This window comes from Colossoma macropomum, unplaced genomic scaffold (genome assembly GCF_904425465.1).
Source record: "Colossoma macropomum unplaced genomic scaffold, Colossoma_macropomum, whole genome shotgun sequence".
Taxonomy (NCBI): Eukaryota; Metazoa; Chordata; class Actinopteri; order Characiformes; family Serrasalmidae; genus Colossoma; species Colossoma macropomum.
Window position 1 is genome coordinate 34,608,526 of NW_023494790.1, and position 14,744 is coordinate 34,623,269.

At 40.3% G+C, this 14,744-nt stretch overlaps 1 protein-coding gene across 1 annotated transcript; it reads left to right on the forward strand.

Annotated features, from left to right (window-relative positions):
- The first annotated feature begins 2,292 nt into the window (after nucleotides 1–2,292).
- On the forward strand, nucleotides 2,293–14,660 carry get4 (guided entry of tail-anchored proteins factor 4). Its single transcript, XM_036573185.1, has 9 exons — nucleotides 2,293–2,454; nucleotides 3,175–3,253; nucleotides 7,630–7,711; nucleotides 8,781–8,930; nucleotides 9,340–9,478; nucleotides 11,166–11,306; nucleotides 12,735–12,810; nucleotides 13,835–13,907; nucleotides 14,449–14,660. The coding sequence occupies exons 1-9, from the start codon at nucleotides 2,318–2,320 to the stop codon at nucleotides 14,535–14,537; spliced, it is 966 nt and encodes a 321-aa protein (XP_036429078.1). The 5' UTR covers nucleotides 2,293–2,317; the 3' UTR covers nucleotides 14,538–14,660.
- Nucleotides 14,661–14,744: the final 84 nt, after the last annotated feature.

Below are 14,744 nucleotides of genomic sequence, written 5' to 3' on the forward strand. Positions count from 1 at the left end.
CTCAAGTTATAGTTTAAAACGGTGCCTCATGTATGTCCATGACCAACCAATCAGCACTTAGTAGCAATAATGTTAGCGTCCTGCTGCCCAAAACCTGTTTGCTGTAGAAAAAAGGAAACATACAGGTGAGTTTTCTTTGCTGTTTTAGCGAAACACATCCTTCTAAAATGAAAGGAAAGTTCTGGGCGAGTGATTAGAAACTATTCTAACCCCTCATTTTTAGCCGTTGAGCTCATTTTACTCCAATTCACTGAGGACTTGCTCGTGGGCGCCCTCTGCTGTTTTGCAGTCCTGGTTTTGATATAATGGGGGAAATAGGAAGTGGCCAGACTTCTCAAAAAACTTCTCTGCTATGTATCTCTGCAGATCAAAAACCAGTAAGTACGAGGGGATCAGAGCCGGTTTATGAGGAGTCTGACCTCTTCCTATTTCCCCCGTTATATCAAAAACATGACTGCAAAACACCAGAGGGCGCCCGTGTCCACGTTGTGTGTACACAACTAACTGCCATTAGTCTTGTTTGTATTCAATTTGACCAGCTAATTATGGTCAACAACCGACATGTTTAAGCAAACGCCAAACCTGCAGCAGAGAGCCTTCAACCACTAATGAGACATGCTGACATGCCCTGTGGAGCTTGTTCTGCCCATTTGGAGCTGTACTGCACATCACAGTTGCCAAGTCCACTTATTACAGGCAATTTTGGGCTTATTTTTTTTGTAAAGTCACTTTCTAACACTGCTAGTTGTGGGCTGTGTTTTTTTTGGACTTGTTTCTGAAGTGTAGTTGCTTACTTGGGCTCCCTGATCCTGTCTAATATCTGTCCAATAAAGCCAAACTGCTAGTTTGTCCTGTTGCACAATCCATCCACAGCCCTGTGCTCTCCGCCCCCATACAAACCATCGTGCCAATAGTGGTCCATCAGTGAAGAAATGGGCAAAATATGGAAAAAATACAGCAAAGAGTGGGAAACATGTGCACACCATTCAGATCTTGTTCAAAATGCCAGCACTGATAAACATAAAGGAAGTGCAGCACTGTTCTCATCAATGAGGCTTTTTCCCATGCATTAATTGAGATAGGCAGTCAAAGGCCCACTAGGCTATGTGTAGTTTTTTTTATCATATCTTTTTTGCCTTCACTGATTTAATTACGTGGCCAGTTCGTCATATCTTTATCTTCTTTTTCATTGTTTTATTTATTCATTCATTTTTCACATTTTTTTGTTGGCCATTTGATTTTGTTTGAGTTGAAAAGAAAAATGTAAATGTTTTGAAATGGTTACTTACGCATATATTTATGTATCACATATAATGATATCCTTACAGGAGAAGGAAAAACCCTTCTTTACTTTTAATGTAAGTCAATAGAACCTTTTACCCTGTTCTTCAGTGGTCAGGACCCCCACGGACCCTCACAGAGCAGGTACTATTTTGGTGGTGTATCATTCTCAGCACTGCAGTAACACTGATGTGGTGGCAGTATGTTAGTGTGTGTTGTGCTGGTACGAGTGGATCAGACGCAGCAGTGCTGCTGGAGTTTTTAAACACTGTGTCCAATCACTGTCCACTCTATTAGACACTCCTACTTTGTCAGTCCACCTTGTAGATGTAAAGTCGATAGAGACGATAGCTCATCTGCTGCTGCACAGTTTGTGTTGGTCATCCTCTGGTCCTTCATCAGTGGTCACAGGATGTTGCCCACAGGACGCTGTTGGCTGGATATTTTTGGTTGGTGGACTATTCTCAGTCCAGCAGTGACACTGAGGTGTTTAAAAACTCCAGCAGCACTGCTGTGTCTGATCCACTCGCACCAGCACAACACACACTAACATACTACCACGTCAGTATTACTGCAGTGCTGAGAATGATCCACCACCCAAATAGTACCTGCTCTGTGAGGGTCCATGGGGGTCCTGACCACTGAAGAACAGGGTAAAAGGGGGCTAACAAAGAGCTGATAAAATGGACAATGAGCGTAGAAACAAGGAGGTGGTCATAATGTTATGTTATGCCTGATCGGTGTGTATACATATATACACACACTTAGGGGTCTATATAGAACCATATACCACACGTTCTCCATCAATCTGAAGAACCCTTTAATCATGCAAAGGAAGAACCATATCTTTACTAAAGAACTGTTGAACAACCATCTTTGTTTATATATCATAGTATCTTAAGTGGCCTCTCTGTCACACATTGGGCTCCATAGACCTGGCTGCTTGTTTCTCTCGCGAGATCTGGCAACACTGTACCAGTCTCGCAGGATCAGTGTCAGTATTAGTGTAGTGGCAGCGCGTTTTGTGGGGAGGAGAATGATGATGTCGGAGCAGGACAGCGCGAAGGGCCGAAACCGCGGCGGAGTGCAGCGAGTGGAGGGCAAACTTCGGGCCAGCGTGGAGAGGGGGGACTACTACGAAGCCCACCAGATGTATCGCACCTTATTCTTCAGGTGAGACCAAAATAAAAGCGCCGAAGCGGGTGGCCCCGGCTCTCTACCTTTCCAGATCTTTCTCGCTGTCAGCGAAGGGATGCCTGGATCCCTTTTCTATTGGTCCACCCTATCTGCGGCCCCGCCTCCCGGGTCGGTCCGTCTCTCTGATTGGCGTACCGAAACGTCAATCTCGCGAAATCGCTGGCTGTTAGCTGGAGGTTAGCTTCTTGCTAACGAAAAGATACACACTTCAAACTGAAAAATTCGGGATTTTAAATGATTTGTCAGTAGCTCGGTTTTGCAAATAGGCATTAGTTTTGCTCATATAGTGTCCCAATCATATAATGATGTGAACAACGGCGGGTTTCATTGGAGTACAGCTGTTAGTCGAGCTAGCTAAGCTAAGATAAAGCTTAGACTGGGTCAGTTCAGACGAAGCTGAAGTTAGCTTCTTATTCGGATTTCCCGTTCCACCTTAAATGGTGCAGAAGTTACATTCTGGTGCCTGAGGCGTCAGAATGGAACTGCTGCACCATTTAAGGTGGAACGGGAAATTCGAGTAGGAAGCCAGTGTCATTAGTTCAGCAAATGAGTAACGTTATCTGACCAGAATACTGAGTACTCGACGATTTGGTACTAGACGACTTGGAATCGACTCCCACAGCACGTTTTAGGGTGGTTATTCAGTTGTCTATGTTGTGTAACAGCGGTTTAAATGCCCTGTGTGTGCTGGTTTAGGTACATGGCCCAGGCGAAGTATGCAGAGGCCCGAGAGCTCATGTACAACGGAGCTCTGCTCTTCTTCAGCTACAACCAGGTACAGCACTATTGAAATACAGACACTAACCCAAGAATAAAGACATATCTACATGGAACTGGTCTCTGTAGGTGAAACTCATTTATGCCACTTTACCACCATTGTCTACTTTATTACCTTGTACCTCAACTCTCTAGCCACTTTAAAGGGGAACTCCACCGATTTTTCAAAAAATTCAACATAATTAAATGGTTGAAAAGTAAACAAAGTCATTCAGAGGGGTTTGGTGTTAAATGCTCTGTTCCAGAGAAACTCACTGAGTCAGAATTGTTCACAGCAGAAGCGGTAGGAAGCAGACATCCCCCTCTGAAAGCTCCCTCACATAAAGTGAGTACATGAATTTGTTATGAATACACTGCGTACTGTGTATTCTGCTTAAACTGTATTTTAATCCATTTATTTTAATTGATTCATGGCAGGGGTTGCATGCAGGGTGGTGTAGGGCAAAATTGCACCCACCCCCCCTCAAAAACATTGTATTTTTTTTAGGTTTATGCCTATTTTGCCATCATTAACCTTCCATATAAAAACTCAGAAGACACATGTAGGTTCACTGGTGGTTTTGGATAGTAAATAAAATGGCTATATTTGTGTTGTAGACACCACTGTAAAGAAAGAAATCTCTACAATGAATCATTTCACACCAAACCAATGAATGACTTTCATCTCGAGAACTGAATTATTCAGAAATGTTGAACAAATGGCGGAATTCCCCTTTAAGGTGTATCTACCTTAGAAGTCCAGTATGTATGTGTCATCCTATTCATCATTGGTCATGTTCAGACTTGATATTGGTTGTTTGGTGTATGATCTATCAGCGCCTGACCTCACTAATGGTCTGAATGCAGTCAAATACAGGTGGAGAAAATGATGAATGAGCATGCATCTGCTGTAGCCTAAGTGTATCAGGCAAATCGGTCTTGCTGGAGTTTCTACACACGTCAGGCAACTAGTGATGCACCGACCCTTTACTCTAAATCAGATCCACGCAGATTCTGACCTCATTAAACATATCGGATATCAGCCAGGTGTGTCTGATACACATTTGATACCATCTCTGAAGTTGTGATCACATGTTTGCGGTAGACGGATGATGGAAAGCCTGGTATTCCATTTTTTCCATTAGACCTGGGATGGAAAATTCTGCCACCGCCAGCCGTAACGCTCCACAGGTGGCTGTGGTGAATAGAATGCTCGGTCACGATTTCAGTTTTCCCAGTTTTTGCCGTCGACCACAGCAGTGAAATAAACCGGGTGTTGATTTTTTTTGGGGAGCTGTGGACACCAAACATCTCAATGTCGTTGTTGAATCCAAGACAAACTCAGTCTTGCACAACAAAAATAAGAATGCAGAGCGTCCTCCTGCCTTTTTCCATGTTAAGTAACAATCTACACCGCTAAAGCACTTCTCTGATCATCCATTTTTGCCGGCAACGCTGTCACCATGGCAACGTTTATGTGGCTCCGTGCCGCTGTCGGCATGTTTTCATCGCAAACATGTGAATGCAGCATTAGCTCCGGTTGGTCTTGAAGGGCGTTATTAACAAAACATCATGAACCTCAAAAACACTTTTGTTTTCATTAACAGAGCAGAAACTCATACATGTAATAACTATGAATGATCACATTGCAGGAAAACTTCTTTGTTTAAGGAAACAAAATTAGGAAGAATGAAATCTGCCACAGTTGTTTCTGCTGCGGTGCGTCAGAATAAAAGCTCTGTCCCTGTGACGAGTCAGCTTTGCGAGCAAACAACAATTTCATAGGTTTGCATTATTAATTTCATGTAGGCTAAAAAGTTACAGTTAAATTAAATTTGAATAGTATAATTAAATATCACTGCTGTCGGAGCAAAACCTTTGCATCTCCATCTAACTTTACAGGACGATGAAAAACGTTCTTAACTTTTAATGGAAGTGAATGCATAAATATTTTTTCCAAGTAATTTTGGGCCATTTCTGTTGGTCCATTCGTCATGAAATTCTGACGCATCATAAAGGGCAACTGGCCTTTTCAAATTGTCAAAAAATGAAAATCAGCAAAAATGGAGATAACTTGTTTTTTATTCTTCTTAATTTTCACTTGTATTAGTCTTTTGCAGTAGTTACAGCTTCGTGTTAGACACAGTGAGGTATACATAATTTAAATATTGGTACTTGGTATATCGATATACCCAGAGTTGAGGTGTTGGAATCGGTATCAAGGAATCGGTGCATCATTAATATCAACAGTCTCCAACTGTACACCAGCAGGGTAGAGCTACAAGGCCAAGGTTGCTAATAAAGTAGACACTGTGTAGATTCCATATTATTGTTACGCCCAGAGGAGCTCCAGGGAATTTTGCCTTCATCTTTCTTTCTGGCTGTTCGCTGATAAAAATGTCATTGGTCTTTGTCATTCCTCAGTATAATGTGTGTATATTTTGGAACAAAATGTCATTCTTCAGGCCTCATGTTCGCTCAAGCCTGGAACTAAATAAATCCCTGTCATGGTCATAAAAAGTAGGACGCAGCTTTTAAGTTTGTGCTGGCTTGTTTTTTTTCTCTACAATGCAGTGAAATTGTCAGGTGCTGACAGGGTTTTTATTCTCCTTGTACAACCAATATTCATATCACAGAAAGCTGTAACATCATGCAAATTAGCTTCTAACCAGTTTCATGGAATAATCAGGACATTCAAATCATTTAAAACAATGCAGGAGAGTCTTAATAGAGGAATTACACTTATTTTTCACATTTTCTGCATAATTTAGTCATTCAGAGTGGTTTCATATGAAATGGTGCATTTTTAAGAAACTTACAGACTCAGGTTTCTTTACAGTGGTGATAGTGTTGATAGTGTGGTGAGTGAGTAAAAAGTAAGTTTTCTTGGGGGACTATATTGTCTTACAACGCCTTGCATGTACGTTTCCACCCTGAATGGATTTTAAACAATAAATATTGGGACAAAACCTTCTTACAGCTACTATAAAACAGTGTCTCAGGGAGTGTCAACCATTTTGTATAATAACTTTTTTGAGGGAGCTTTTAGAGGCACTAAACTCTTTAGACGTCTGGTTCCTATCACCACCACTGTGAACGTCTCTGATTTTGTGAGTTTCTTTAGTTTCTCAAACCACCCTGAATGACTTTGTTTAGATCTTATGCAGAAATAAAATAAAAACTGTCCCATTTAACCAACCAACCATTAAGGGTTCACAAAGGTGGTTAAGGGGTCACCAGTGGGCAAATTGCAGTTGTAATAAGTAGTAGTATATGATATAAATAAACAGTGATTGTCCATGTTTGTCCATTGTCCCCTGCTGCAGACTACACTCCTTGATCAACTTGACCAGGATTTCTTAGTTATCCAGCTAAGTTTAAGCTTAATTCTATAGTACAGTGGTGGATCTCTTTGAACGAGGCTACATCACCATGGCAACTTATGCTGCACTAACCTGCTCCAGGGCTAGTTAAGTTCAGGATTTCAGATCATTAACAGCTCTTGGACCAATCGGCTGAACTTCTGACCAATCAGGGGCAGCCTTCTGTAGAGCCCTCTGGTCCTTTTCAGGTCACGTTTTTTCTTTGCAATGTTTATGGCATCAGTTACATAAAAAATAACAAATCTTACTACATAGACATCAAGTATATGAAGCAATTATTGCTCCGAATATAGCTGCAAGTGGCAATTCAGGGGTCCAAGCACCTTAAGCTCAATGACGCTCCTGTAGTGATCAGGTAAAATGTTACTGCTCAGGATTATGAGGCGAAACATGGTTTTGTAAGTGAAACTAGGTTAACACATTCTCTACATAGAATACACTTGCGCAATTACTGTTTATTTGCTGAATCTAACCTGTGCAAAAGTTATGGTACATATTATATTTTATATTTTTATGTTTTATTTTAAATGCAGCAAAAATGTTAGAAATTGTGCAGACATTTGCAAAAAATGCCATCTTTAAGCTCTGTAGAGGAAGTTTTTACCAATTTACACCTAGAAATTCCATGTAATTAGACTCAGACTTTTGCATATGTCTGTATGTAGCGTTTCTTTTTCCTTCTTTGAAAAATATGCTGCTCCTCATTTTCATGTGCACAAAGGTCGATTATTTAAAAAAAGTTGTTGACGCTGCCGTAAAACAAGTTAACTATGGCTGTGTTTAGTCAGGAACCCTGTTTAATTTGAGGGTTCTTGGTGAGACAGGCTTCAGGCTGTGCAATCCAAAGCTATTATTCTTCAGATCCCCAGGGTGTAACAACTCTGTAATGGACATAAGTTAATTAAGTTCTATGTAGTGCTCTAATTCATTGTCATGCAGACAGTTCTGGACATGTCTGGCTTGGCCTTATGTGGCTAGGCCATAAGTACTGTCATATTTGTGTTATCAACAGCAAAACAGTGCAGCAGATCTGTCCATGTTGGTGTTGGAGACTTTAGAGAAGTCTGAGGCCACAGTAGAAGAGGATATATTAGGTAAGTTTGAATATATTTGCAAGCGTTATCAAATTAGTATGTTTACTTTTGTGTTGAGAGTAGAGCTTTTAGACATTTAGACATGTTTAAGACATTCTAAACATAAACATCTGATGTACTTTTTTTTTTAAGGGGTGGGTGATATATCAGTATCATGACAAATTATATGATAAATCACTACGTTTTTCTGAGCGTATTATGGATATGGTCAGTACTTCTGGATCATAAAAGAGACCAATTATAGCGGGCCAATAAACAACAAAAACCAGTGTAGATTAACGGTTGTAACAAGTAACTGATTGGATGTCAGCCCATTATGACATGATCTAATTTGATTAAATAATTTTTTTTTCACAAATATTCTTTTTATTTGTAGCCTTTTTTATTCTCTTGTTTGCATTCCTCAAAAATAATATATTCTGATAAATATTCATATTACTGGGTGATTCAAAAAGATTAATCCGATTTCAAAATGATTTATTTCACTTATAAATCTTTACACAACAATGCAGTAAATTGTAAATGGTTTAAATGAGCATAAAGTTTATGTAATTTTACAAGTGTTCAATATGAACCTCCTCCAGCTGTACGGACAACATCAACGCCATAGTCAAATTCATCCCATACTCGATTGAGTATGTCGGGTGTCGCTGCACTCACGGGTCTTTCAGTGTGATTTTGGAGATCAAACAGTGTTGTGGAACCAATGATGAATGCTCTGAGCTGATGGAGGTTCACTGCAGATGACGGTCACGTCGCACAGTTATGACGGATTCACTCTTACTGAAGTGGAGAACGCAAAGCGCTTTCTGCTCAGGGGTCGCATCTCCTCGCAGACTGAAGGGAGCCATCTTCCGGTGACAGTCAGAAACTCTGTGACCCCCTCTTTCAATTGGATTGTGATTGGTTCCTAGGTGCCTCGTGGTTATGAAAATATGTCGCTTTGAAATCGGATTAATCTTTTTGAATCGCCCTGTATAGTATTGTTGTCATATCGCCTGACCTTATGCAATAATATTGCCGGGTTGTGATGCTGTAATGTATGTGTGTGTTTCTTTAATTTTATTAGAGCATTTGGTTAAGCTGTTTAGCATGATGGACCCGAACTCGCCCGAGAGGGTAGCATTTGTTTCCAGGGCGCTCAAGTGGTCCACCGGGGGCTCAGGGAAGCTGGGACATCCCAAACTGCACCAGCTTCTTGCTCTCACACTGTGGAAAGGTATTCCTTAAGCACAAATCCTTTTTTCAGCTGTCGAGCAAAGTGGGTGTATTGTGTTATTTAATAATATAGTCATAGCAAGTAGATCTAATGTGGAGTTTGCAAGAGAGAATCTGTTGAAAAAAATCAGTGCTGTGGTTGTTCAATTCTGTCTCATTATAAATCACAGGTTTGGTTTTGTGTGTAGATATGCTGCTAAGAAACCTCAGATTGGCTCAGACAAATCTCTGTGCCACTGTGCTTTAGGCACATTTTCTGGTGCTCTTTATTTTTGCTATATTGAAAATTTTATTAAATCAGCACATTATTGTATCAAACTGAACTGTGAAATTAATTGCTGACCCGTTCAACCTTGGCTTATCGTGTTATCTAGCTGTAGACTAAACTCAAAGGATTTTCTTGCCTTCAGAACAAAACTACAGCGAGTCACGCTACCACTTTCTGCACTCCTCTGACGGCGAGGGCTGTGCACAGATGCTAGTGGAGTATTCCGCCGCCAGGGGCTTTCGCAGTGAGGTGGACATGTTTGTGGCCCAGGCAGTCTTACAGTGAGTGAACTTCCCCTTCTACCTGAAAACAAACAGGAATTCATCCTGCATAAAAACATCCATTGTCCACTTATTAGAAATCCTTCTCTTGTACAACCCCATACAACAGAAAAGTTGGTACGCTGAGCAAAATGTTAATAAAACCAGAGTGCACATGATTTAAACCGTGTATTAATTGAAAATAGTATAAAAACAACGACAAATGTTTAAACTGAGAAATTGTATTGTTTTTTGAAAAATATATGTCCATTTTTAATTTGATGTCTGCAACCCCTTTAAAAAAGTTTGATACTGGGCCACAAAAGCCTTTTTGTGTAATGCTAAAAAAAACTGGTGAAATATCTTACAACTTATTAGCTTAATTAGTGACAGGTCAGTAACATGATTTGAGTGTAAAAACAGCATCCTAGAGAGTGCAACAATTCAAGAATAATGTTTTTCAACATAAAATAGCAAAAAAAAAACTTGGGGATTTCATCATCTACAGCACATAGTATCAGTAAAAGATTCAAAGAATCCAGAGAAATCTCTGTATGCAAGGGGCAAGGCCGAAAACCAGTATTAGCTGGCTGTGGTCTTCGTGCCCTCAGGCAGCACTGCATTAAAAACAGACACGATTCTGTAGTGGAAATCACTGCATGAGCTAAGGACAACTTCCAGAAACCACTGTCTGTGAAAACAGTTGATCGCTGCATCCACCAAAGTTAAAAGTCTACCATGCAAAGAAGAACCAATATATAAACAGGATCCAGAAACACCGCTGCCTTCTCTGGGCCCAAGCTCATTTAAGATGGACAGAGGTGGAGTGCAAAAGTGACCTGTTGTCCAACAAATCAAATGTTGAAAGTCTTTTTGGAAATCATGGACGCTGTGTCCTCTGGGACCACTCAGCTTGTTATCAGCGCACAGTTCAAAAGTCAGTATTCATGATGGTATGGGGTGCATTAGTGCACATGGCATGGGTGACGTGCACATCTGTGAAGACATCAGTAATGCTGAATGAACATATAGAGGTTTTGGAGCAACATATGATGCCATCCAGATGACGTCTTTTTTTTAGGGAAGGCATTACTTATTTTAGCAAAACAATGCCAAACCACATTCTGTACATATTACAAAGCATGGCTCAGTAAAAGAGTCTGGGTGCTAAATTGACCTGCCTGCAGTCCAGACCTGTTCAGTCCATTTCACTTTCTAAACTACAGCAGTGTCTCCTCAGTTCCCAAACACAGACTGTTGTTAAAAGAAGAGGTGATACAGTACAGCGGTAAACATGCCCCCCGTCACAGTTTTTTTTAAACATGTTGCTGGTATTAAATTCAAAAATTGCTTTGTACTATTTACAATTAAATATAGGGTTTAACTGATTTGCACATAATTGCTCTCTGTTTTTATTTGCGTTTCGCACAGCATCCCAACTTTTTTAGAAATAGGGGTGTAGCTCCTTCTTGCTGATGTACAGTTAAGGACTGTATCCCATCTGCCGATAAACAGTTTGTGCTGTGCTGAAAATAATCCAGCACCCAAATAACGCCTGGTCAACAGCAGTCCTGTAGTCAGTGAGGACTGGGTTAGAGGGAGCAGATAAATATGTCTCCAGTCCGTTATTGTACACCAATATAGTGGACCTGTAAGGAAAGTGTCAACTTTTTCATTCCTTCTGCATCCCTTTTTGATGTGTTCACAGATTTCTGTGTCTAAAGAACAAAACTAGCGCATCAGTGGTTTTTACCACGTACACACAAAAGCACCCATCCATAGAGAAAGGCCCTCCGTTCGTGCAGCCTCTCCTGAACTTTCTCTGGTTCCTCCTGTTGGCAGTGGAAGGGTAAGAGCCTCATCATTCTTCTGACACTTGTAATTGCTTAAACCTGATAGTAGCACTACTGACGCTAGATTATTTTCAGAGGTTTGGTAACAGTTTGTTAGGTGTTTGATTTGCTGATTGGTTCGGGGTAAAGAGTCTATGTAAATTTTCCAAATTCACACAGATTGAAAGGTCACAGCTCAGATGTTCACATCAGCACAGCCATGTCTGTTTGCATGTTTTGTTATTCCATTAGCGTAAGGTGGATTGGAACAGGGCTACTATTACTGAAGGAGCTCTGGGTTCAGCCAATTACAGAAGACTATTCACTCCCAAATTATAACTGTCACACTGTACAAACTACACACATTGGCGATTCATACTAGGTTATCACTTCACAGTTATTGCTGTCAAACTGTAAAAAGTACATACACTGCACATTCATACTGCATTAAAATCATGCCACAGTTATTACCATCAGACTGTACAAACTACACGCATTGGAGATTCATACTGGATTAAAATCACTCCACAATTATTACCGTCAGACTGTAAAACTACATACACTGCAGATTCATACTGGATTAAAATCATTCCACAGTTATTACCGTCAGACTGTACAAACTACACGCATTGGAGATTCATACTGGATTAAAATCATTCCACAATTATTACCATCAGACTGTACAAACCACACGCATTGAAGATTCATACTGGATTAAAATCATTCCACAGTTATTACCATCAGACTGTACAAACCACACGCATTGAAGATTCATACTGGATTAAAATCATTCCACAGTTATTACCATCAGACTGTACAAACTACACGCATTGGAGATTCATACTTGATTAAAATCATTCCACAATTATTACCATCAGACTGTACAAACTACACACATTGAAGATTCATACTGGATTAAAATCACTCCACAATTATTACTGTCAGACTGTAAAACTACATACACTGCATATTCATACTGGATTATAATCACTCCAGAATTACTACTGTCAGACTGTTAAAAACTACAGGATGCCCTGTTGCTAATCACTTAGAAATATTCTATTCAACCTAATTTCTGTCTGTTGATTCATTAGAATATGGTCAGTTACCACAGACAATTTCAGTGCACAACAGAAAAGACTCATAACTCACTTTTTTTCTGTACAGGGAAAAGTACAAAAAATGTCTCTAGCAACTGACCATACATTCTGGAGGTGGCAGACAGATCAGTTTTAAACACTTAAATATTCCTTTTAATTCCAGTCCCTTCTCAGCTAAAACAAATCCAGCTCCACTTTCAGAATACCATTCATTAAGTATTTTTCAGTTGAGGACTCACAGTTAAGGAACAGTGACAGTGCTGTTTCTGGATGCTCTTATGTTTGTTTGAGTGTTATGAGTCAACAGTCTGTCTTACACATCCTCTGTGTGCTGTCTGTTTGCAGTGGGAAGCTGACAGTCTTTACAGTGTTATGTGAGCATTATCAGCCGTCACTGAAGAGAGACCCCATGTATAACGAGGTAAACGCCTGCACAGAAAACAAGTCTGCGCATCATAAAATTTATGCTGGCTGCACAGGGTGAAACTTGTATACAAACTTAGAAGAAAATAGATTTTACTTATTTTTACTTATGTAAAGCCTTTAATTCACTTAAACTTGTGTGATACTCAGCTGCCACAGTAGCAACAGTTTTAAAACATGATTAATCACTCCAGAGAACACCTTTCCACTGCTCCAGGGTTTGGTGGTGGCATGCTTTACACCACTACACGACGGCATTATACATAGAGATCTTAAGCTTGTTCGCAGCAGCTATGCCATTGAAACCCATTTCATGAAGCTCCCGACAGTTCTTGTTCTTGTGCTGATGTTGCTGTCAGAGGCAGTTTGGAAATCTGTATTGAGTGATAAAACAGAGGCAGATTTTTACGCACTACACGCTTCAGTTTTAGGCACACCTGCTCTTGTGGCAAAGGTGGCATCCTATGACAACGCTAAGTTTAAAGTCACTATGCTCTTCACTACAACTCATTGTACTGCCTGTAACTGTGTTTGTCTATGGAGATTGTGCTCATTTTATACACCCATTAGCTATGAGTGTGGCTGAAACATCAGATCTCAATGATTAGGAACCACCAAACACCAAAGTTGGCTAACAGTCAGCACCAATCAACACATTACACACCATTCCTCCTTCCCCCCAGCTCTAGTGTCATTAAGTTGTACAACAACCTGATTATAATCATCATTTTTTATCACTCAAATTTTGTTCTGAATATCTTGAGAGTACCGAATCGTAAACCAGTATGGTGAAATGTATAATTTGTGTGCTAAGATTATTGTTACACCCCTCATTCTGATATTATTTATAAATCATCTTGTTGGCCACAGTGTGGTCACATGGTCTGAGTGAGACTTCATTGCTGAAGTGTAGTAGCAGAATTCCCTTGCACATCTAGGCCCTTGTAGTGGTTTTTGGCTGAGTGAATGCTGAACATGTTTGTGTTCTTTCTCTTTGCTTCCCTACTTGACTGGTACTCCAGTACCTGGACAGAATAGGACAGCTGTTCTTCGGAGTACCACCAAAACAGTCGTCATCATACGGTGGCCTGCTAGGTACGTTCTCCTTGTGTTTTAGTTTTTCCTTTACCCCAAATGTGGTCAGTCAGCTAAGACATGTTGAGTGTCTGAAGTTTGCTTCTGTAGTTTGACACTTTAAATACAAGGTGGATTTAGCCAACAAGTAATAGGAAGCTTATACCCCCCCAGTTACAATTGTGCTAACTGCATGCCTAAATCGTTATCCACTTGACTCCGTGCCGAGTTGATAAGTAATCTCAAATAGACTGACACTATAACATACTGTTATCTACAAAAAATGTAGGCTCAAACAGCTGCTGATAACTATGCAACGTTAATATAATCCCAACCGGTGGGTATAAGCTTCTGTTACTTATTAGCTACATCAGTTTAGCAGCTCCATTACAGAATTGAAGAAAAACTTTGGACACCAAACATGACTCTAAATTTGATGTTTGGACAGATCATTCTAGTTAGATGCAAAAAAAAAAAAAGGTTTTCTTACCTCAAGTCAGACTTAACATCTAGTACTTTATCAGTGATGGGTGATTAATTCTGATATCTTTAAATACTACAGGGAATCTGTTGAACAGTCTAATGGGTTCGAGTGAAGAGGAGGAGGCCAAGGAGGCTCAGGAGAACAGCAGCCCCATCGAGCTGGACTGAAAATCGTCCACCCACAACCGGAGGCAGTCTTTTCCTTCCAAAAGTAACCTCACGACTTCTCCGCCATCCCAAAAACAAAAGCACCAAACCAGAGTACCCCCTCTCTCCACCACCGCCGGGAAAGAATCAACACGAAACAAAACTCGCTCTCAGCCCATTCAGGACTGAATCAAACTAGAAACTTTCTCCTTTTTCAGCCAAATGGGG

Excerpts from the sequence above, each read along its gene's own strand:
- get4 (XM_036573185.1), top strand. The coding sequence starts at position 2,318 with ATGATGATGTCGGAGCAGGACAGCGCGAAGGGCCGAAACCGCGGCGGA. Across the intron at positions 2,455-3,174 it reads TATCGCACCTTATTCTTCAG|GTACATGGCCCAGGCGAAGT; the intron begins GTGAGACCAAAA and ends GTGCTGGTTTAG. Across the intron at positions 11,307-12,734 it reads CTCCTGTTGGCAGTGGAAGG|TGGGAAGCTGACAGTCTTTA; the intron begins GTAAGAGCCTCA and ends GTCTGTTTGCAG.